General features: G+C 40.5%; 1 protein-coding gene across 2 annotated transcripts in view; it reads right to left on the reverse strand.

Moving 5' to 3' along the window:
* Window positions 1–252: 252 nt before the first annotated feature.
* MAMDC2 (MAM domain containing 2) overlaps window positions 253–25,878 on the reverse strand; it is a 131,213-nt gene continuing 105,587 nt past the window's right edge. The window contains exons 11-14 of one of the 2 annotated variants that reach the window (XM_033924692.1): window positions 23,925–24,077; window positions 13,783–14,045; window positions 7,359–7,443; window positions 253–3,997 (exon numbers count right to left, since the gene is read on the reverse strand). In XM_033924692.1, coding sequence (XP_033780583.1) covers window positions 3,930–3,997; window positions 7,359–7,443; window positions 13,783–14,045; window positions 23,925–24,077 — 569 coding nt within the window. In that variant the 3' untranslated portion in view covers window positions 253–3,929. Of the gene's footprint in view, window positions 3,998–7,358; window positions 7,444–13,782; window positions 14,046–23,924; window positions 24,078–25,878 lie in introns of those variants that run through there. The other variant, XM_033924699.1, reaches the window with a different exon arrangement.

Consider the following 25,878-nt stretch of genomic DNA (forward strand, 5'->3'; position numbering starts at 1 on the left):
TTTAACAAATAGAAATAAAAATCTTTACCACAACCACCAGCATTAGTCCATCTTCTCTCAAAACTCAATATTGAAGATGGCCGCGGGGTCCTCTAACAGATATATTTAAAGCCGAAATTGAATGGGGCTCCTTGATAGGTTGATTTCTTCCCGGAAGAAACATAGGGGGCGGGGTGAGTTGTAAATGAGTTTGGGTTTAAATATATCTTTTAGAGGACGCCGCAGCTATCTTCAATATTGAGTTTTGAGAGAAGATGGACTAATGCTGGCGGTTGTGGTAAAGATTTTTATTTCTAATTGCTAAAAAAATAGTTAAAAGGCGAATGCTTACGGATGTTATGAAAGACTATTTATGAATATGTATTGTTTTTGTTTATAATAGGGAGGACCCTTGAAAAAGCTTTGGGCGAAACATGTTGGGTTTAGCCCTCCCAAGCCGAATAAAGTAAAAGAAGCTAAGCATGAATTCAACAGCATGAAATTAAGCTAAGTTTTTTGCTTTATTTATATTTATAAAAGTAATAATTGAGTAAGCACGGAGCACTTTAACACACAAACGATTTAAATATAAGGATTAGTGCAATAATGTAAGGCACATATGCACTTTTAAAAATAGTTGAAAAAGAAATAAAAATTAATTACTAAAAAGAGCCGATGAGGAGAATACCACGTTAAGCTTGCCGCGATGAAAGGATTTTGAGGCGGTGAGTGGTGGGGCTGAGGCTCATTAAATATATATAAAATAGGTATAAGGAGTGAAGAGCCCAGAATATTCAGAATATAAGCACAGTTTACTACAGGTAACATTGGTAACTATGGGCTCCTTTTATGAAGGCGCGTTAGGGCCTTAACGCGCAAAATAGCACATGCTAAAATGCCGTGCGCGCTAGCCGCTACCGCCTCTTGAGCAGGCAGTAGTTTTTTGGATAGCGTGCGCTAAAAATGCTAGCGCACCATGTGTCTGTTTAAAACAGGTTTTTTAAGAACCGGCATGACAAATGCAAATCCTCAGAAATTTACACCTGCTTTTTAAGATGTAAAACTATGTGCATATTCTTTCAGGACACTCCAACCAAAGATAAGTTTTATAAATTTCATTTGGATTTTGACAAATGATATTCATACCATTTGAAAAAGATTGAGGGTTTTTTATGGTCTATGATTACAATTATTTGATCAGCTTTGGCTGTTGATGTGATCTAAAGGGTGTATGAGGTCTTTTTTCCTTTTTTTCATAGTTTGCAATCAAGAGGTATACACCGTCTAATGTTGATTACCCGATGGATGAATTTAAGAACAAAAATCGCTTCTGAAGATTACACAACTCTACTTTTTGTGGTTTATCTGTTCATATTCTATGTGTTGACACAAATATTTTACAGTGAGCTCAATTGCATGTAGTTACGTGTGTCTTGTGCACAGAGGTGGCAAGAAAATGGGCACATACATGCATGCTGTATATGCTATAACTTACCTGAAATTGCGAGGGGACATACGGTACTCAAAGAACGGTAAGAGTGTGTCTCCTCCGACTTACATGTATAGCTTGTTGCAATTAGGTGTACACATTTACACCTGCCATGTTGGCATAAGAGAACACACCAACATGTAGCTGTGCCAACTTGTGCTAACATTTTATAATGAAATCACGGTGCCCAGAGGCTGTCACAGGATTGGCACTCAGCCTGCAGCATCAAGATGCCCACACTCTGTTGCCCAGTTACATAATTGCCGCCATTATAACCCCACCTACTTTCCGCCCCCTAGAATGCCTACATGAAATTTAGGGCTCCTTTTACAAAGCTGCACTAGCGGTTTTAACGCATGCACCGGATTAGCGCACGCTATAGTGCGCGCTAGCCGAAAATCTACCGCCTGCTCAAAAGGAGACGGTAGTGGCTAGCACGTGCGTCAATTTAGCTTGTGCTATTCCACCCGTTAAGGCCCTAGCGCGGCTTTGTAAAAGGAACCCTTAGTTGGCACTTATATATGTGTATTTTGCTGCACAATTTTATAAAGAGTCATTCTCTGTGACTAAACAATACTTAACAAGTGGAAAATATAAAGTTACCCCCACTTAGGGTAATTTTGTAACCTGGAGCCTAATTTAAAGTAGCCAACATGCAGCTATTTTAAGCCTAGTTTTTTGTTTTAGAAAAACAGATAGCTACTTTGCTTTATAAAATATTAGCATAGGTGGCCAAAACACACCTTAATTTAAAGCAGGAGCACTACACCAGCCCTCCAGCTGGTATAAATGAGTGCACCCATATTTAGCAAACATGGATGGAAATTCTAGGATTTTATGTTAAACTCTTGTACTTGCTTGCATTGCCCAAGCTCTGCCCATGTGCATACCCACTGTGAATGGTACACACCGTGCTAATAATATGCATATTTGTACACTGGTTGGCATGCATGTAAATGATTAAAATACTCTCATTTGTATGCATTCTGGTGCCCAAGACTAGGCAGATCCTCATAAAAATACCCCTTATTGTCTTGAATGATCAGGATGAAATATCAATTAAAAAAAATATAAACCAGCACAGTTTTCTGTGTCAGTTGTTTAACTTGCTTTGCCTTTGTCATGGGAAGACCGAATAGTCACACTTTTCTTCCTAAATACATTCTGGCTACTGTTATTGTCAGAATATAACCTAAAAAAAAATGCTCATCCACTACAAATGCAAAGAAACTAACACGATAGCTGATGGACACCATCATCATTTGAAATACCTGCTACAGTACCATTTGCTGAAGTGGGACGAGAAGTCATCATATAACATTTTCAACAGTCAGTTTCTTCTATTTGGTTAGTAGGAATATCTTGTTTCTATCAACGTGTCAGATTTTAAGAGAAAATGGGATATTCACGTAGGATCTCTAGGGGAATAAAAGTCAGGGAGTGGGTCATTGGTGTGGGCAGACTTGATGGGCTAAGGCCCTTTTCTGCCGTCAATTTCTGTTTCTATGTTTCTAACATGTAAAAAAAAACCCCAACAAAACACCCTTCCCCCACCATCAAAATTAAAAACTGAGCCCCACAGCCTTGCCCTATGATTTTTTATAAAATCACCCAACAACCACCCAGTCCATAGCTAAGGGCTCCTTTTACTAAGGTGCGCTAGTGTTTTTAGCGCACACGCTAGCTGAAAAATTACCGCCTGCTTAAAAGGAGTCGGTAGCTGCTAGCGTGCGGGGCATTTTAGCATGCGCTATTCCGTGCGTTAAGGCCCTAACGCACCTTTGTAAAAGGAGCCCTAAAACTCTGTGCAAATAACAAACAGAGCAATACTATAAAATGGTGCCTGGAGGAATACGCCACTTGCACGCATCAAAGCTGCTATTATATTGATAGCTGGGCACCCATGTGCACTTGGGACTATTCTTTAAGGTAGCATCTAACTGCCATTGCGCCCAAGAGCAAGATGGGTGTACATGTGAGCGGAGCATAAGCTGACCATGGGCAAGTCACCCAGTTACATGCATAGTTTATAGAATATTATAAATTATGTGCTTCACCAACTTATGCCTGCCACTGACATGGTGGAAGAGGATGCATCTAAACATGGATACGCCAATGCCAATTCATGCTAGTATTCTATAACAGAATCTTGGCACCAAGATGACTTATAGAAATGGTGCTAAGTGCACAACATTGGGGCATGCTGACTGAGGTGCCAATTTATAGAATAGCCCCATAAGCGTTTAGACATTATTACTAATACGATATGAAAAATGTATGTTGATAAATCTAAGAAGCCCTGAGTCAGTATTATAAAATCAACAAAGAATGCTCTGAGGTCTTTTTACACATCCGTGAAATACTTAATACTGTCCAATATTTTACACACACACAAAAGGTGTTTGTGCAGTATTTCATGTGCATATTAACATCTTTGCTGCTTCCTTAAGGAGTTCACTGCTTAATATTCTATTTCATTGATGTCTTCTGAAAAGCCTGATGAATGCCAGGTCAACACTTCTTCCTTTTCTGTGAAAGAAACCCAGAGAAATTCTGTTAATATTATTTTTGAGCATCAGCAGCAATAAATTTTCAATCAAGTGAGTTAGCATTTGTAAACTAGAGGGACATGTTAAAAATAATTTTTGTAGGATTTGAAAATTTGGATCCACTGACTGCTTATCTTTTGGACGGTCATCTCCATGTCTGGACATAAGTTACACAGTTATAAGAAGGCAGGATGGAAAGTATTTCAGGGCTGGCTAGGGCTGGAAGTTAACTGGATATCACCAATAGTCACTTTATCAGCTTAAGTTAGAACAGCTACGAGGGTTCTTCAAAAAGTTTCTGCACTTTCATATTGTTGCTGGCTCAACCAAAAACATTCTTTTTTTAAATGGCATTTTCACCAGAAAATAACAAGCTTTTATTAATCATGACAGGGGTTGCCATTCAGCATATAACCAACAATTGGAAGAATTATAATAACCTAAATTATACATTTTGGTGGAATACAATATGTCTTATATTCAAAATGGAAAGAGCAATAGCAATACAAAGAGGGACATATACTAAATTTATAAAAATATGGGGGCCAATGACAAAATATTGTAATGAATAAATAGTAGGATTTCTCTTCTTCTTTTCTTCTTTTCAATATCTTCTTTGTGACACACATGAAGGGGAGGGTAGTGAAAATAATTTTTACACAATATGATATAATATGATATACAATATGTAATGTATGATTGGAAAGTACTAGAAGGGTGGGGGGAGGGAGAGGGGATAAAAATATATTTAAAATATGATGTATTAGATATAAAAGTGATATTGTGTATTCATCAATTGTATTTTAATATTTTGTACACTTTATGTAAAATTTGAAAATGAATAAAAATTATAAATCGGATAAATGGCATTAAGAAGTTAGTAGAATATTGGAAAAAATGTATCGCAAAACAAGGTGATTGATTATCTGTAAAAGTGATGTAACTTGCTATTGAGATATATAATAAATCGTGTTTAAAAAATAAAAATGCAGAAACTTTTTGAAGATTCCTTGAATTTATGTAGTCCTAATTACCAGGAAAACAGATACGTTTCAAGCCCATCTCTGCTTTAGTGCTTCCCTCATTCCTTCATATCAGCTAGATTTTATAAGAAACTCAGGGGCCAATATCCAGTCTGCAGCTGTTTAATATGTTGACAGCCACAGGTGGAATTAAGCTTTGATATTCAATGCTGGGCCATGTCCAGGCACCAGTATTGAATATCTGGGTTAGCCACCAATCCTGGAACTTATGTGGGTGTCAGCTCAGCTGGCCCTCGCATAGCTAAAACCACACTCGAAGTGGTTTACATACAGATATTTTAAGCACTTTCCCTATCTGTCCTGGTGGGCTCACAATCTAATGTGCCTGAGGCAGTGGAGAATTAAGGGACTTGCCCAGGATCACAGGGAGCAACGCAGGGTTTGAACCCACAACCTCAGGATGCTGAAACTGTAACTCTAACCACCATACTACACTCTCCTCTTAACAATGTGGACACTGGAAGTGACTATGGCCAGTGCTTGCATAACTGATCGCTTCTCCCCGACTCCACCTATCGACTACCCTAATACGAGCTGCACAGTGTGCAGCAGTCCAGAGGTGAGATTCAGCGGCACTGTAGGGGAAATTCTAAAACTGGAGCCTAAACTTAGGCACTGATAAGTATCCTACCGGTACCTAAGTTAATTGAAGAATGCCGTTAGAAATGGTAAAAAATGGTGAAGTAGAAGCACCTACCAGTGCCTGAATAAGGCGCCAGAATCATGCCTGTGTAAGTGCTTTAGACTGCCGAATACCTAAGTAGGTGTGGCCAACACCGGAAGTGGTATTAGGTGGCCTAAAGTGCCTATGTAAGCACGATTCACACAAAGATAGGTGCTAGAAATGTAAACCTGGCCTACATTTCCAGTGCCTATCTTTTACGTAGGTGCGATTCTGAAACCAGTGCCCATGCATGACTGACATGCGATTGGCGGTCGCTTTTAAGACGGCCACTGATATTGGCACCAGTTACAGAATCCTGTGGTGTGTGAATAAGTGCAACTGAATATCAAGGAACGAGCAGCTGAGCAAGATTTAAGCAGGCAGGAGTCTCTCATGCCCCTTTAAACCCCACTGAATATCGGCCACCTCAATATTACATGTAGTGGCATCTACATTATGAAAAAAAAAACTTTCCCACACATTTAAGGTTGGAGACTTCTTTTTCAAAATTTAAGAATGGTTTGAAGGCTCATTTCTTTACAATGAGTTTTGTCTCTTAAGTTAGGGCAGGGGTAGGGAACTCCGGTCCTCGAGAGCCGTATTCCAGTCGGGTTTTCAGGATTTCCCCAATGAATATGCATGAGATCTATTTTCATGCGCTGCTTTCAATGCATATTCATTGGGGAAATCCTGAAAACCCGACTGGAATACGGCTCTCGAGGACCGGAGTTCCCTACCCCTGAGTTAGGGTTACCATATTTTCATAAATGAAAATCCGGACCCATGGCCCCACCCAAGGCCCGCCTTATTCTGCCAGGCCATGCCCTGTTCCGCCTGAGTCACCGCACAGCTCCACCCCCTCAACCTGTTTGTGCCTTGTCATCGTGTCACACCAGTGCATGCACAGATGCCTTCTCGACGTTGCTCATTGCTAGAAGCTTTTCAAAACCCGAACAAAGTGCCGGGTTTTGAAAAGCCATCCGGACCCCCGGACATGTCCTCAAAAAGGAGGATGTGGCTGGGGAAATCCAGACATCTGTTAACCCTATCTTAAGTACCATAATAGCTATGTAAGAGGAGGTGAAGGAAACACTGGGCCTGCCTCTAACAGCATATTGACTTTTCTATGAAACTTCTACTTATTTATGGAAATACAGTATGTAACTTTTTTTTTAACTTCTGGCTCTTTCCTACTTTATTTTATTTCTAATTAGGATTGTAATTCACTTAGATGTACTTTTGATAAATAGTATTTCAAGTATTAAATTTGAAACTTGACGTTCATGACTGCACAATCATCAGTTTGACCATGGCAAAGAAGATGGCAGAAAATGTGTTCCGAGATAACCAGATTCATCATCCCATCATGTTTAAGTAGATTGAGACCTGTTGAATATTGGCCTCTTAGGGCTCCTTTTACAAAGGGGCACTAGTGTTTTTAGTGCACGCACCGGATTAGCGCCCCGAAAAACTAACGCCTGCTCAAGAGGAGGCGGTAGCGGCTAGCGCGCACTATTTCGCGCGTTAAGGCCCTAACGCACCTTTGTAAAAGGAGCCCTTAGATTCTATTGAAGGCAAATTAACAGTCTGCTAATAACAGAGAGAGAAAACTTCATTTGTAAATTATATTTTACCTTCACAAGGTCCGCTTCTAATCATAATATCATCTATGGCAATATCACTTCTTATGGATGCTCCACGGATAGCTTCAAATATAATCTAGAGCAAGAACAATCTCCATTACTTTGCCATCTAGAGATATGCGCCAAATAAAATTCAAGCGTAATTCATTCTAATATACCTTTATTTATTCAAAGCTATACAGCCCACCACATTTAGCATAGAAGCAGTGGCGTACCGGGGGGGGGGAGGGGTGGTCCACCCCAGATGCACACTCCAAGGGGGTGCACAGTCTGCCAGGTCCGGAACATCCCACGCTGCTCTAAACGGCACCTCAGCGTGTCTACCGTACTTATTCCAGAGCAGAGTCGGCAGCTGCGCTGAAGTGCAGGAAGGTCCCGCAATGACTGCGTCTACCACCTCTGCTCTGGAAGAGGTAAGTGACGTTGCAGGGGGGTGGACCGGCAGCCGCAGTCATCGTGGGACCTTGCCGCCCTCCGACATCACTTGTCTCTTCCGGAGCAGAGGCAGCATTAGTAGTCCTTGCTGATTTGGATGTAGAGAGAAAGGAGCATAGCAGGGTGGTGGAAGGAGAAAAAGGGGGTCGGGGTGGTATGGAAGGGTGGTGAAGGGAGAGAAAGGGGGTCAGTGTGGTATGGAAGGGTGGGGAGGGTGAGAAAGGGGGTCAATGTGGTATAGAAGCATGGTGGAGGGAAAGAAGGGAGAGATGCTGATGGAATTGGTGTGCAGGGAAAGGGGGAAGGATTCTGCATGGAATTAGGTTGGAGGGAGAGAAAGGGGGCAGATGCTGATGGAAGTGGGGGAAGGGAGAGGAGAGAGTGAAATGCCAGACCATGGGGGTGTGGGAAAGGGAAGGAGAGGAGAGAGATGCCAGATCATTGGAGGAGGGAGGGAAGAAGATGGATGCCAGACCAATGGGGGGTGAAGGGAAAGATGGAAGAGGGAGGCATAAAGTTTCTGGAAGGGGAATAGAAGAAGAAAAAATGCCATATAGAAGGGGTAGAGAGAGGGTAGACAGTGGATGAAAGGAAGAAAGTGACAAGAAGATGAGGAAAGCAGAAACCAGAGAAGACAAGGTAGAAATAAATTCTATTTATTTATTTATTTATTTTGCTTTAGGGGAGATGCATCGCTGTTTCTGTGGTGTTGCATTGTATGCAGAGTCCAGCTTCTTGGTGCTTCAGTTTAACCTTTGTGTACGTATTTTTATTCTATCTCCCCATTTACAAAACTGTAGAGTGTATTGATGTACTGCTCTCTGCAGTATGTAAGATGCTGCCTTTTCCTAGGTACACTCTTATGTGACGTGTGGATTGTTACTAAAAATCATACAGATGGGGGTGTGCCAAAGAATGATGGGCCCTGAGTGTCACATTTGCTAGGTATGCCATTGCATGGAAGAAAACATAGAAAAGGCCTGATTAGGGTATCTAGATAGGAATTAGGATATCCAGGTTGGGACCTAAACAGTTTTCTGAATAGTTTGCAAAAAACTTGAACATGAACCAACTGATATTCAAAACGAGTTAACTGGCCAGGAACAGCCACCAACCTGTTACATAGAAACATGGAAAAATGAAGGCAGATAAAGATCATATGGCCTATCTAGTCTGCCTTTCAATGCCACCTACTATCCCGCCCTCTCCCTTAGTGGCTAACGGTTCATTTTCATGGCACTTAACTAGTTATAACCACTGAAAATGACCAGTTATCACTAGTGATTAAGCTGGCTACATCAGGGGCATTCTGGGGGACATAACTGATAAAGTTCCATTACTCAGAACTTGATTGGCCAGGCTTAGTGGAATACATAAGACTACATAACTAGAAGTCCTATCTTTATCCAATAACCCATGGACAGTTAAGTGTGAATACTGACTTAACTAGGCATGCGCTTTTACAAAACCAGAAATTCAATGCCGAAGTCTGTACAGGTCCTGGCACTGAATTTCAAGTTTTAGCATCAGTGGCACACAAAAAAAACACACTGTCACTGGCAGATTTTAAAAAAACAAAACAAAAAACACTGTCCACTGCTGGCTGAATATATCAGTGGGGGAGGGGAGTCTTTTATAAAATGGAGCTTATTATAGAAGTGTTATTCAAGTATTAGACATGCATAAACTGGCACATAAATATTTAACTTGCATAAATGTCTATGTTCTGATTTTACAAAGCTGGGATAAATAATTTTAAACCTGAAGAATGTGCAAATGGCAAAAGGGTGTGATCTGGGTGTGTTCTAACAGGACAAAGGCAGGCCTAAAAATGAATGTTTATTCCCAGTTTCAGAAGGGGAATTACTGTCTAGGTTGAACAGATTGATGTCAGGTCTCATAACAGCTACCTTTATGGTTTTTATTTGTTAAGTTAATTATTGTAAACCGAGTCAAGCTTTCTTGGACTGATGTCTCTGTATATAAAGATAAGCATTAGATTAGATATCTAGGTTTCAGAGAAATGTTCACTACATAAATTAGGGGCCGTTTACCTTAATCCCCTAATAGAAATATCAGAAGACTAATGCTAGGGGTCAAAGCAGCCATTTTGTTCCTGGAGCATACCAGTCAGGAGCAGAGGGGGACCGTTCTTGTCCTAACACACCAGGGATTCCCTCTAGTAAATCTTGGTGATAGAAGGAGGGTCAGGGGGAGGTGGGAGAAGGTTTCTGGGATCACTTTTAGGTAGGACTTTGTCTAGGGGGAGGGATTCTTTGAGAGAGAAAATCAATGGGGGTAGAGTTTTGAGAACGTCATTGGGAAGATCAAGGGTTCTGAAAATGTCACTGAGAAAATCAAAGGGTTTAGATGCCAAGAGGGTACTGAATGGGGGGGGGGGGGGCGGGGATAAAGGGGTCAGATATGTGTTGGGGCAGGTAGCACCATGCCAGATTTTCTTAGTCTTCTTTCTCTGTTCATTCTTGGACCTGTGCACATTATCTGTTGTGACTGATAGCATGGGCAATCTGGCACTGTAGGTCATGTAATAATATAGTACAGTCAACTTCACTTAAGTTCAAGGTCTCCAGACCGGTGCAGTTCCGAAAGTTCGAACACCTGGCCAGGCCTAGACTGCTGATCCGAAACACATGGCTCAATCACGTGAGAACATGATTGCTTTTAACCGGAGTGAACGCAACATGAACAAATAGAGGTGGGACCTATAGCATCAGTGTTCATAAGCGGATTGTGTGCTTATCAGAATTGCAATTATCCAAAGTTTACGTCCATTGACTTTAATGTAAAAAAAAAAACAAAAAAAAACGGGACCATGGTGGTAGGCTGCAGATAACCGAAGCGTGTGCTTAACCGACGTACACTTAGGTGGAGTCGACTGTACATGTCTGTCTTGTGTGGTAAATGCATGGTAGATGCTAGGCATGTCCCCTGCATTTATTGCATAGGCTTTGCACTAAACACCATGCATTAACTGGAAAAATGAATGCATAAGTGCAAAACTGCACCACACTTTAGTAAACATGCTCCATAGTTATAAACATGTATCTGTCATTTATATATGTATAAGGCACTATTAAGATGTGTACAATTTTATTTATTTATTCAGTTTTCTATACCATTCTTCCCAGGGAGCTCAGAACAGTTTACATGAATTTATTCAGGTACTTGAGAATTTTTCCCTGTCTGTCCTGGTATGCTCACTATCTATTGTATCTAGGGCAATGGGGGCTTAAATGACTTGTCCAGAGTCACAAGGAGCAGTGTGGGTTTGAACCCACAACGGCAGGGTGTAGAGGCTGTAGCTTTAACCACTGCACCACACACTCCCCTGCAAGCCTTCTAATATTAGCTTCAAAACATCACAGTGTAGATTAGAAATATGATTAAACAATGTTTAATTACTTTTAAAATGGAAACTAACTAGGCCCCACTCCCCTTTACAAAGATGCATAAGGCTTTCTTATCGACAGCCATGGCGGTATTAGCTCCGAAACTCATAGAATTCCTATGAGCATCAGAGCTAATACCGCCACAGCTGGTAATAAAAAAGCTTAACCTGGATTTGGAAAAGAGGTAAGTGTCCTTCCAATACAGTATCAGTTTTGAATTCTGTGAGAACCTTTTAACAGCAAGCTCTCAGAAAGCCAGAATGTTTAATGTAACTGGAATGACTGGTTTCAGTTGCTAGGATGAATGAAAGTCAGGTCAATGAACCATTCTTGAATCGTCTCTAAAGCATGGAAGCTTTGCTTTGTTCAATCCAATTTGCCCTTTATTCTTTTTACAGCCTTTTTATGTCATGCTGCACTTCCAGAGGGAGGACCACAGAGAGGATGTACTCTGCTCCCAAGAAAGTGATTAAAGGGATTCAGGGCCCATCCTGAAAGGTACAGTAAAAAGATGCTTTTTATAGCAGGAATGCTCTGCTGACACATTCTTAAAAACACGTCACTCACAGTCTCTGAAAATGCAGTGAGAAAATGGACTCTGAGGCCCGGATTATGTATAGGATGGACAGTGCCTTAGGTGCTTGGGCTTATCAGGCCTTAGGCCCTACCCCAGTGCATCCCACAATGCTCCAGGAAGGGGCAGGCCCGCCATTCCGACGGAGGCAAGCCTGCCGGACGGATGAAGGGAGGACCGTCTGGCTGGCCAACATAAAAGGTTAGAGGGGGGTGGGGGAGGTTCTGGGGGGGTTCGGATGGGGTTAGGAGGGGTTCTAGTGGGGAGCCGGGTTGGGGTGGAGGAGGGGACCGGGGGGTGGACTGGCCGATCTACGTGAGGGGAGGTTTCCAGCAGGAGGGATTGAGCATTCCTCCTGCTGGCGATATACAGAGAGGGGTGGAGGTGGGGTTCCAGCAGGAGGGACTGGGTATCCATCTTGCCAGCAATCTATGGAGGGGGGTGGGGGGTTCTGGCAGAAGGGACTGGGCATCCCTCCTGCCAGTGATCTATGGAGGGGGGTTCCGGCAGGAGGGATTGGGCATCGATCATGAGGAAGGAAGTTGCCGGGCAAGAGGGACTGGGCACCTAGGTCCGCCTAAGGCTACTTCCGGGCCAACCCATGCCTAGCCTTAAGCGAACTTAGGTGACCTTGCGTGCCTTCCTAGGCTCCCGGAGGTGCCTCCAATGTAGGAGGCCTGCCTCGAGAGTTTTTTGGGGGTTTTTAAACGTGCTTCTCGATTGGCTGGTTAGACAGCGGTAGGATGCCTATCACTGCCTACAAACGGGATGCCGTTTATAGAATCCGGGCCTGAGTGGGATTGTTCTGTGATCCCTGTCATGACAGATATTTTTCTGATTCTATATGAATAGCATATGTAAGATTAAAAGCAAAAAAGGCAACATTAGCCAGCCCTCATTATTTTCCATGAGAGAAAAGAAAATCATTTTCACATTTCTCCTCAGATAACGACAGATGTTCAGCGAAAAGGGACAACCAAAGCATTATTTCTGGTGTAAGCTGGGGAAAAATATTATTTGGAGCAGAGTGCTATGATAGGCAAAGAAAGGGTATGGAAGGCTAAAGTCAGGAAGAGCAGTTGTCGAGGAAGGAAAGAGCTTTAAAGGAATGTTTCTCTCTAGTAGCTTTGCTTTCGGCTCTTCCTAAATATAGTTGTGAGCTATCACAAGCAGATGTCTGTGAATCCCTTTATAACAGCTGTTCTGCACAAAAACCCAAATATCTGCCAATATATGCTAAGCGGAGGCTCAAAACAAGGAGGAATGACTCATGCCATAAACCTGAGGCTTGAATATTGTGCACTGCATAATCAGACTTTGTCCAAGAAATGGAATGTGTTGACTCAGCAAACAATTGTTCTCATTTATAGATATGCTCCAGTATCCCACAGCCATAAATCATTTATACTTTCATATAAATGAGAAAGCAGGCCTCTTGCTCTCTAAATAATAAAGATGGCTATTTTCAACTCAGGGCAGACAAAACTACAGTGATGATTTGCCCCCTATTGTGCTAATTTCTTGAAAAAATAGGAGTAATTCATGATCACTTAAAAATGTGAGCGTGTACATGTTAGTCTACGGACGCGTTAGCATTTAGCGCGCGCTAATTGGTTAACGCACCTTAGTAAAAGAGGGCCTATGTCAGGGGGCAGATTTGGCATGTATGTGGTTAAGTGCAGATTTTCAGCATTTAACCACCGAAGGTACCAGGACAAATCGAGACCATGTAAAACTCAGTCCTATCCTTATCCAATTTCACTTAACTGCATAAGAGCTAGCTGGCTGCAAAAAAGACCAACTAAATATTCAATACCAGTGCCTGGCCATGGCCTGGCATTGAATACCTAGGCATAATGCCAGCAGAGGGCAAAATAATGCTGATGCCTGCCCCAAGCCTGTCACTCTGTAGTGGGTTGATTCTTCAGGTCATGAGAGAGCTTCACAACAGAATCCATTTGTGATGCTTCTGTTGGCACAGCATCTATTAACTTACCTGGTGATGCTTTTTGCATTCATATTCTACCACCCCTCTAAGCCACGTGATGCTCTGCTCTCCTCTCCTTCTCCAGAGAAGGGTCTCCTTTTCACCGCTACCTTCCTTTCTCATATATACATTCAGTAGTCCTGTTCCAGCACCATACATGTGGTAGAAGAATGTCAAGCATTGCTGGCCGGGTATTGCACGGAGGGACTGTGAGTAAAGACGCGCTTTCTCTCCATAAATCATATTGGATGCTTCTATATACATGTAGTATCCTTGGAAATAAAAAGATCCAGGTTAAAACGTGAGAGAGATCCATTTTTTTAAAGACTTACTAATGTGATGTCGATTTGTAGGACATTATTATTATTCTTCATTTATAATCCACCATCTCACAAAAATGTGCAAAATGTGCAAAGTGAACAACAGTATAAATGATACATAAATCCCTATTGTGTATAGGGGAAATGAGACACCCAAGTTGGGATGTTCATATTTCCCTTTTATTTTGCAAAAGGCTCTGCTGCACACAGAGAGGGAAATTCTATAAGAGGTGCTAAAGTTAGGCACCTAACCTATCCCCCCCCCCCTTTTATTAAGCCGTGTTAGGGTTTTTTATCGCCGGCTCTGGCGGTAAAAGCTCTAACGCTCATAGAATTCCTATCACCACAGCCTGCGGTAAAAACCCTAATGTGGCTTCATAAAAGGGGGGGGGGGATTAATTAGTAAATTGACTTCAATTATTAGTTTTAACAAGCTCATAATTGAAAAAAATAAAAATTAATTGGGAGATAGGCACGATTCTACAGAAGATAGGCAGCTAGATTCTGGAACCTGGAGGCTGGCTAAACACTGAGCTCCCTCCTCTGAACATTTGATACAAGAATTCAAAATATAATAATTATAGTTTTTGTCTTGTTTGTGGAAAAATCTTCAAAGATGACATCTACTAAACAGAAGATACATGAATTTTCAATAAAGTCTGTAGGAAAAAACAAAAGACTAAAAGAAGATCCTCAGACATCAAGCGGAAGTTCATCATCTATAGATGCATTGGATGTTATAGATGTGATGGACAAATTGGAAAACATAAATTTGACTTTGATGGAGATGAGAAAGGAAATGAACCAGATGAACAGCAAGCTGGATATAATTACCAACAGAATTGACAATATGGAAATTAGAGTAGGAAAAATTGAACATAAACAACAAGAAAATAAAGAAGATCATGAAATGTTAAAAGTAATGCAGAAGAGAATGATAGATCTTGAAAATCATTCTAGAAAACAGAATTTGAGAATTATAGGATTAAAAGAAGGAAGTGAAGGGAAAAATATGATTTCATTTTTAGAGGAAATGATTCCAAAAGTTCTTTCACTAAAGATTAAAACACCAATAGAAATAGAAAGAGCTCATAGAATTGGAGCAAAAAAATCCCAAAACTCAGGTAAACCAAGAACAGTAATTCTTAAACTATTGAGATTCCAACATGTTCTGGATATTTTAAAAGCGGCTAGAGAAATACAAAATATAGTGTATAAAGATTCTAAATTGGTTTTTTGCTCCAGATTTGGCTAAGGAGACTGTTTACATAAGGCAAAAGTTTTTACAGATAAGAGAACCATTAAAAGAAATAGTAGCAAAATATGGAATATTTTACCCAGCACAAATGAAAATCACCTATAAAGATAAGTTTTATTCTTTCGATGATCCAGAAAAACTTAAGGAGTTCCTATCTTCTCAAGAGACACCCATGAATTAAGAATTAAAATATTGGTAAGAGGAAAACTTTAGCTTGAAAAATAATAAAAATTCAGAACTATTGAAATAAATGAATATATATTTTAAGTTTTATTTTTAACATTAAGATGGCCGCTACAACAGACTTTTAACTGAATTAGAATTGTTGGAATTAGAAGCATTTTTAAACAAGAGAAGATTCTAAGTTTAAACAAAAATTACCTGGTGATGTAATTAAAATATTCAAGAATATGCTGACATCTGAAGAATCTAAAGATGGAATTGTGAGATCTGCTGATTCTGATGCCTTTACTTGTTCTTCGTCGGAGATTGAAGATAGGGGAGACATGCTGAATGAGGGAAGATCATTTGGAGAAGACATCCATGGGAAATGAATCGGCGAGAGAGAACCGGCTAGTTGGGAGAGGGCCAGTCCTTCTGACAGGGCTGTGATCCCTGGGCCAAAGCTGCGCAGCTTGGAATAAATCCACCGCTGTGGCGCGCTCTATTGTTGATGACTGAATCGGGAAGGACCCAGGGCGGCTGAGAGATTGGATGAGGATGACCCGGAAGTTGGACGGCTGATATGTAGGCGGATCCATCACATGTTGTGTTTCCAGAGAGCGAGTTCGCTACAGCTGGAGCTGCCTGGCTGGCTTGGAAGAGTGAAGGTGCATTTGAAAGCGCCGTGATCCCTGGGGCTTGGCTGCGTGGCTTGGAATGGATACACCGCCGTGGCGCACAACTGTGTGCGGCCTAAGTAGAGATGGGGCCGAGACGGATGGGAGATTGGAGGAGCATGACGGGATGGTGAATGGCTGATTTGCAGCATTTGATTGATTGCTAGTTTGGTGCTCATGCCCTCGGATTAATCTGTTCCTCATGTCGCGCTGCTTCTACCCCTTGGGCCTGGAGAGATAGGAGTGGTTGAAGAGTTTGAGTGGGTCTGGATCCGGGAACTTCTGGGTGGACCCCATGTTGACACACAATTTCTGTTGTGTGAGCAGACATTATCTCAGAAGATACCACTCAGTAGTCGGGTTGGCAGAGAGATTTGAATCTGTGACATGCTGCTCTGCTTGTGCACAAATCCTCTTTTTAGAGGTAAAACTGAAGTGACAGTTTGAATCAATAGTATACTCCTGATTTTACTAATAAGAAAAATATATTAACAGAATTAAATTGATTGTTTTAGATGGATTCTAAATTATACTTTATTACATCTATAAGTATATTTATATTTATAATTTGTTTCCTTAACTGAATAGATATAATGAAATGAATGAATAGATGAAATTATATGAAATACATAATAAATTGAGTGAAGATAGAATGAAATATTGTAAGACTTTTAAGTTTTATTTTATAAGATACTTTATTATATAATTGTTTTCCTAAAATAAATAGATAAAATGAAATAGAAGAATGGATAAAACTAAATTTATATGAAATATTTAATAGATTGAATGAATGATTGAGAGAATTTTATAAATTAATTAATGAAATTCCTAGTTCAATGAAATTTGATGTATTGTAATATTGTAATGCATTTATGGATTAAAATTAATTTAATATTAAGGGGAAGTGTAAAAGAATTTCAAATGTATTTTGACATTTAGATTGATATTGTTAATATAAGGTAATTTAAATTATACATTTCTTAATTGAATTGAATTTATGTAGATTTTTATATAATGAGCTTGGGATATAATTAAAGGAGTTTCTAAATATTTAGATCAATTTTTATAGTGTAAAGAAATAATGAAGTAGGATGTTTGGGCGAGGGGGTGGGTTGGCTGGTCTGATCTTATGTCTTCAGGTTATCATAATATAAGGAGGGGAGGGTTATGGGAGGGAGAAGGGAAGGGATTTTGCAATCTTAGAAATATAAAATTTAAGGAATCAAGGGTAAGGGGGGGATGTTTCATATTGTAAATTAAGGGAAAAGAGCGTTATACAGAGAAATTATAAAAAGATGAAGTATTTGAAGTTCAAGTGTCATAGGAATAAATATCTTAATGGAGCTTAAATTTTTTTCTTTAAATGTTAATGGCCTCAATCATCCAATAAAAGGAAGAAAACCCTTTGGTTTCTAAAACAACAGAATATAGATATATGCTATATCCAGGAGCTATAGAGTCCAAAAAGCTAGTAGGAGGTTGGGTGAAACATTGCTTTTTTGCCCCAGCTGTTAAGAAAAAGGCAGGTGTAGCAATATTAGTGAGTAACAAATGTAGTGCTACGTTTAAGATGATTGCTGCTGACCCTGCAGGAAGATGGATACATGTAGATATGAGCATGGGAAATACTACCATGGCACTATTCAATGTATATGCTAATTCGAATCAGATTGAATTTTTTAAATCTCTACAACAATTGTTACCACTGGCTGCTTCAATTAGTTGTGGCAGGGGATTTTAATGCTGTTATGGATCCTTTAATGGATAAAAACCTAGCAGAATTATAAAATCATTAGGATTAGATAATTTGGTTCAAAATTGTGATTTAAAAGATATATGGCGTATATTTAGATAGAGAAAAGGATTGATTGGAATTTTTAAAATTAATCAAGGGGCCGAAAATTCCTGAGCATATGAAAGAAAGCTTAGAAAAGCCTATATTAATAAAAGAATTACAAGCAGCATTGAAGTCCCTTAGAGTTGGATCCGCTCCAGGTGGGGATGGTTTTACAGTAGAGTTCTACAAATCATTTCAAATTACCCTATTACCATATTTGTTAAATTTATATCAGAATCAACTAATCAAAGGTTGTATTACAGGTACCATGGCGGAATCATTAACTATAGTCTTGCCAAAGCCAAATAAAGATCCTACACTGGCTTCAAACTACAGGCCTATTTCTTTAATTAATGTAGATGGAAAACTTTTGGCTAAAACTTTGGCTATATGTTTAGCTAAAGCTCTCCCTTTTATTATTGGAATGCACCAAACTGGATTCATTGCTCAAAGACATTCTTCCAACAACACTGAATTTAAATGATCCGGCTTTTTCTGTATCCCTAGATGCAGAGAAAGCCTTTGATAGAGTTGAATGGACCTTCATGTATCAAGCATTGGAAAAGGTTTGTTTGATTCATTTCCCTTTCTTTGGAAGGAGGATAGTATAAAGTATTTAGGCATTTGGATTAAAAATACGATGGAAGAAACAATAAAAATAAATGAAAATTTTTTATTACAGAAGGTAACAGAAATGTGTGAGCAATGGAATCCTTTACATCTTTCATGGTGGGGGAGAGTCCAAACTATTAAGATGATGATTTTACCTGTGGTTTGTTATCAAATGGATATGTTGCCAATTTATTTTCAAGGGTCCTTATATAAAAAATTAAATAGCATTCATATAAAATTCATTTGGCTGGATAAAACTCCTAGAGTTGCTTTGGTGTCTTTACAAAGACCAATTTCAGAGGGAGGGGTAAATTTTCCCAATTTTTATGGGTATCATCAATCCTATATTTTGCGCCAGGGTATGTATTGGATCCTCCCAGAGCTCATGGAAAAATTCCCAGATTGGTTGTGGTTAGAATGGCAACTCATGTCTCCAATGCGCCTTTGTCATGTGCTCAGTATCAAAATGCCTAGATACAGCAAAGATAATAAAATATTAGCTGATACATGGAAAACATTACGTTATGTAAGTAATTTAACAACTATTCCAATTTGCAAATCTACAAATCAATCTATTTGGCTAAACTCCAAGATTCAAATTGGCAGAGAAAAGGTCGCCTGGAAACATTGGATGAGAGCAGGAATACGTTTATTGGATGATGTTATCTCTAATGGTAAACTGCTTGAGTTTTCACAGTTGCAATATAAATATGGCCTTAATAAATCAGAAAGTTTTAAATGATTGCAACTGAAGCAGGCCATTCAGGCTGGTTTCCCTGAGTGGAAAAATCTTAAAGATCAATATAGTATGGAGTTCTTATGCTTTCAGGTGGACTTCCTGGGTCACCAGGCTGCCCAGTGGTATAAATTATTATCTGGACTTCTTAAAAAGAAACCAAACACTGTACTGAAAGACATTTGGAGCACTGAGATCAAGCATCAAATTTCTGCATCTCAATGGACACAAATTTGGACTTGGAGGATGAGATGTACAATGTCAGCATCTATGAGACAATTGGTATAGACTATATGATTGGACAAGTCTATTAAGATGGGAAAGTGGAAATCAACGCATGATACAAAGGCTGGTGAGGATGTAATGTATAAATCCAACCACTATGAAATACATTTGAGTGGCTGGTGGCATTTCTGAGGGTCAATTGCATTTAATATAACGTTGGGAAAATCACCAGGGGGTCTTAGTAGTGACCAGCCTTTGTATCAAGCATCTATGAGACAAACATGTTTTTTTCTGTTGCATAGAGCATTATGGACCCCTGTTCGGTTGCAAAAATTGGACAGCTCTAGGTCTAATAAATGTTGGCATTGTCATCTCGAAGCAGGAACTTTGGATCATTTATTATTCTATTGTCCATTTGTTATGACTTTTTGGAAATCAATTTGGGACCAAATTAATTGTTTATTAGACAACCCAGTGGCATTATCATATGATACTGTGCTGTTTGGTATGGCAATGAGAGCAAAAAGTCAGATTTCTTCAAATAATAACAAATTGTTGCTTATAATGACTGGGGTTGCCATTCAACAAATTACTTATAATTGGAAGAACTGGAGTAGACTAAATTATAATTTTTGGTGGAATTCCCTATGTCACATATATAAAATGGAAAGAGTTATTGCAATACAGCGAGGGTGTCTTAGAAAATTTCAAGATGTGTGGGAGCCATTAACAAAATATTGTACTGATTAGATGACATTTTTCCCCTTAATTTTACAGGTTCAATTATGAGGGGGGTAGGGGGATAATTTTATTATTATATATTGTACAATGTATTTGATTATATAATAGGATGGGGTGGGTAGGGTGGAAGATAATAACATATTAATTGTACTATTGATGATTATTAAGTGATATATTTATGATTAATTTGTTTTAACATATTGATATATTAATTGTATGTTTGAAAATGAATAAAGATTTAAAAAAAAAAAAAGAAGATAGGCAGCTACTGTATGGCACTTAAGAGTCCTTTTACTAAGGTGCGCTAAATGCTAACATGTGCTAACATGTCCATTATATCCTTAGCGCATTGCCACGCGCTAAGACGCATTAGTGTGCCTTAGTAAAAGGACCTCTTAATGGCGCCTAACTCTAAAGTGATTGTGTTTACAGGCAGAGAAGGACTTAGGTACGGATAGGCACAATTTTCTAAAGGGCTTATGCACCTATAATGTAGGCCTTTAAAACCCTGGCCTTCATTACAGGTGCCTAAGTTATAAGTTAGGCGCCTAACTGCGATTGATAAGAGATAGGCGCACATATTATAGGCACCTATTTTTCTAGACGCCATTTACAGAATTTCCTCCAGAGTCTTTTCTAAACAAGTAAAAGGAAACCAGGAAATACACATGTATTTACTGACCTGTACAATGGACGCAGCTATTTTAAAGAATTCATGTTTAGAAAGAGAACAGCATCGCTTGGGGATTTATATGTGTAGGCAACAGCATGAACATGCCTATGTGGTGATTTCAAAACATATATGTTTGTATATGTTTATATAAAATTTGATACCCCATTATAGCTAAAGGTCAAGGCAGCTTACAAATCAAATGAATAAATCACATTAAATTAGAAAGGAACGCATTTAAATAAAAGGAAAGAAGCTGTAGAATCAAGATGGTGTTGAGGACAGACGCATGAACGGGCGCAGCGAAATGCGAAAGTTTTTCCTTGTTAATCTTAGCGCTGAGGATTAACTCTCTCCCAATTAAGATGGGAAAGAGGAAAGAGACCTCCTGACCTAACCCTCCAGCGCTTGGGACCCCTCAGCACTTGGTACAAACAACAATTTCAAGTGCTTTTGCCCGTTCAACTGAGGAGACCTGCAGGGTGACTTCATTCAGTCACACGCCGGTGTACGTTTGGTCTGTGGCCACTGGAGGCATTGCAGAGTCTCATCTTAAGGCTCTGGTGCTGATTACAAAACGTATAATATAACCTAATTTTTGAGGGACCCCTGAAGAGATTCGAGGAACTTTAGGGTTCCCAGGAACCCAGTTTGGGAATCACTGATCTAGTTATTTTATTTTAGTATTGGTCACCGTACCTTACGAAGGATATGGCGATACTCGAGAGGGTTCAGAGGAGAGCAACATGTCTGATAAAAGGTATGGAAAACCTTTCATACGCTGAGAGATTGGAAAAACTGGGTCTCTTTTCCCTGGAGAAGAGGAGACTTAGAGGGGATATGATAGAGACTTACAAGATCATGAAGGGCAAAGAGAGAGTAGAGAGGGACAGATTCTTCAAACTTTCGAAAAATAAAAGAACAAGAGGGCATTCGGAAAAGTTGAAAGGGGACAGATTCAAACCGAATGCTAGGAAGTTCTTCTTTACCCAACGTGTGGTGGACACCTGGAATGTGCTTCCAGAGGGCGTAAAAGGGCAGAGTACGGTACTGGGGTTCAAGAAAGGATTGGACAATTTCCTGCTGGAAAAGGGGCTAGAGGGGGTACAGATAGAGGATTACTGCCCAGGTCCTGGACCTGTTGGGCCGCCGCGTGAGCGGACTGCTGGGCACGATGAACCTCAGGTCTGACCCAGCGGAGGCATTGCTTATGTTCTTTAATGGTTTTTCTTCTCCTTTTCTCTTTTGTTTCCTTTGGAGTAGAGCTGCACAAGTTTTTTGTGGGATAATTAATTAAAGCAGTGAAGTAATAGAAGGGGTAGTTATTAATGTGGGCTACCGTTAAGATGTGTTAGTTTACTGTTAACCCTAGTCAGTGGTGTAGTAAGAGGGAGGGGAGGTGGACCACCCCGGGCGCCATCTTGGTGGGGGATCTGGCACCTCTCCATCCCCCCATGCCATGCTAGTGCTCTCACTTCCCCACCCCCACCTCTTTAAATCTTTGCCAGCGTGAGCAACTTTTCAAGCCTGCTGCTCGTGCTGGCCTGGCTCCCCTCTGAAATCACTTCTGGGTTGCGGGGCCAGGAAGTGATGTCAAAGGGAAATCCAACGCCAGCACGAGGAGCAGGCCGGAGAAGATGCTTGCACTGATGATGATTTAAAGAGGTATAGGGGAAGGGAGGACACGAGTGTGTGGTGGGGGGGGGGGCACAGAAGAAGCAAGGGGGGGTGTCACTGCCCTGGGCGTCTCCTACCCTTGCTATGCCACTGACCTCAGTTATTAGCATAAAATGGAACCTGTGCTAAACATTTTGCGTTAGTGACAAAATAACATGTCTTAATGGTTGTCCATGTTAATAACTAAGCCCCTAAGTATTTTAGTTGCTGTTGCTTAGTTCACATTTACATCATTCCATGTTGTAGCATGGCCGTCCCTTGGCCTACAGCAGGGACCGGCACACGGCAACAAGATAGGCCCTGGCATGCTTCCCCAAATGGGAGGAAGTTCCTGTAAGGGATGGGCTTACCCCAATATGCAATGGTCAGAATGGCACAAAACAGGTAAGCTTTCAAAAAACAGAATTTAGTTCTCATTCAGGCTTGGCTGAGAATCAAAGCAAACTGTGTTCTGTGTACAACAAACAGTAAACAAAGCAAAGTTTCTCCTACCAGCCTGGTCTGGCCAAACTCCAAGTGCTCACTCCATGTCCCAGGTAAGTTCAAATCATTTCCACACACAAAAAAAAAAACAATCCAAAAAGAAAAAACAAGAGTCCATCGGCGCAGTTCTCACAGCTTTGCTCTGACTGCCTCTCTACCTGTTTAGCCAGCAATTTCAAAATGGATGAACTTAAAGGGGCAGAGCTCTGTTTTCCCTGGCTGTGTTTGGAATGTAGTGAAGGCAGTGTTCTGTGTCTTGAGTTCGGTCTGGGTTCAGCGTGATCACTATATTCTTGATTCTGCCCGGCAGAGTCACATTGGTCAGCCCTAACCAGCTTAATAAGGGCATTTTTAACTGGCAGAAGGCTGGTCTGAAAGTCGGGCTTGTAACAATGTCCAGGATCAATATGTTTCCTTCATTCTATTTCAGACTGTGGTGATAACAAGAGAGTAATACTACATAACCAAAAAGGAATAGCGATATTCATGCTCAATATAATGATACTGTTAATGAACTATAAACTGCAAAGTGGGACAAAGCTTTAAAAGGTGGTTGAGTTGGTTTCTCTGAGAGACATGAGGTTTTTGTTATCCTTTTCAAAAAGAGAACATGATGATTTCACTCAGCAAATGACTTTTCGACGTAAGTCCTGAGGTCGAGTGAATTCATTCCTTCATGGAAATCAGGCCAAAGTCTGGGAAGTTCTGGGAAACCCAAAATTACTGTCATTTTGTTCAGCAAACTCTACTCACCTACCCCAGTAGTATGGTCTCCTTTCGGTCCAGTGTATGATGTTGGGGTTTCCCCCCTGGTTTTGTGCCAGCTGCTTTTGTTTCGCCTCACCTGAGTGTATCCACACTCATTCTTTTCAAATGTACACTGCCCAGGAGGTGAGGGCAACATATCTAGAGTTAAATAATGGCATTGTTATTTAACTGTAAAAACTGATGATGATGAGAGTTGGCATTTAAAATATGCAGACACCCTATGAAACACAAAGCGGCTACAGCAGAGCAGAAATGTAGTCCTGCATGGAAGAACTGTTGACAGATTTTGCCATACTGTTAATCTTTCAGTGTTTCAACACACACTCAAAAATTGTTGAAAACCAAATTACTCTAATCACAAAAATGAGGAGGAAGAGAGATGATGCCTTTTCAAACAATTTGGTCACTCATCAACCACCATGATCAGCATCCCATTTGTGATAATAGATTTGTAGTCACTTCAACTGGAATAAAGAAGGATTAATGCCTATAGAAGCTAAGTACCCCTAATATTTATACAAAAGAAAGTTTAATAGGAGTACTGTTAGCATACAGGGTGATTGCTGCAACCGGTGACTTAGACTAGTTCTAAAAATCAAACTGCTGTGAGCACTTGCGGTTTCCTTATCCCCTGGGTAATCCTACTACTGATATCAACTGTATCTGAGTTTCCAGTTTCCAGTGTATGCTATTATGAATACTACAAGAAAATGTAAGAAGTGGTTGATGGGTGACCAGATTGTTTGAAAAGACATCATCTCTCTTCCTCATCATTTTTGTGATTAGGGTAATTTAATCTTTCAGTGTTTGACATGGTAAGTCATTTGAGGTCTATAATCTTTGAGAACTTAATCTACCACAATGAGTCAGCATTTCTGTGAAATATCTACATTGGAAGACGTTAATTATCAGTATCATAGTTATATACTAAAGTACGGTTATAAATATTTTATTTATTTAAAAACATATATACCGCTTTAAACCAAAGCAGTGTACAGTAAACATACAAAATATAAAATGTACATCAAGCAAGCGACTTTTCCAGAACCTAATGCATTGAACTCCCCAGCTTCACAGAAAAGCTGACACATACAACCCCCCCCCCAGATCGCCGGCAGAAGGGATGCCCAGTCCCTCCTGCTGGACCCACACCCACCTCCCTGCCAGCCTGCCCAGCCCAACCCCTCAACCCGGACCCTCACCCCCCCCACCAGGACCTCCTCTAACCTTTGTTTGATGGACAGATGGATCCTCCCTCTGTTCAGATGGCAGGCCTTACTTCGTCTGAATGGCAGGCCTACCCCTTCCCAGTGTATTATAGGATTAGAGGAATCTAAGGCCTGATTGGCCCAGGTGCCTAAGGTCCCGCCCATAGGACCTGGGATTCTTGTACAGCAATGAGAGGGTCTCATAATAGGTATTTGCATACTGTATATACTCAAACATAAACTGAGATTTTGGGGCCAAAAAATAACCCAAAAATGGGGGTCTCAGTTTATAGTCAGGTCAGCGCTGACCTGCCCCCCCTCCCAAACCTGTTTGCAGGCCTTTGCCGGGCCTTCCATGAGATCTGGTGATCCATGAGATCTGGTGATCCCTCCTGTCTGGTGGCCAGGACAGGAGGGATCCCTCTTACCTCCTGTCCCAGCCCGATTCTAATTATTTTTATCTTCCTTCCGCCTCTCCCATGTATCTTAAGTAGCTCTGGTGGTCCAGCGGTGAATTGCGGCAGGAACGACCTTCCTTTGCTCCTGCCCTTGCAGAGCCATTAGCTGATCCGGTGAGAAATCATGGTCACTGCTGCAGCGATTCACTGCTGGACCACCAGGGATACTTAAGGTATGTGGGGGAGGCAGGAGGGAGATAAAAATAATTATTTATTTATTTATTCATTCAATTTTTTAGCCTGTCCTCCCAAAGGAGCCCAGAACAGGTTACA

Source organism: Geotrypetes seraphini, chromosome 1 (genome assembly GCF_902459505.1).
Source record: "Geotrypetes seraphini chromosome 1, aGeoSer1.1, whole genome shotgun sequence".
Classification (NCBI taxonomy): Eukaryota; Metazoa; Chordata; class Amphibia; order Gymnophiona; family Dermophiidae; genus Geotrypetes; species Geotrypetes seraphini.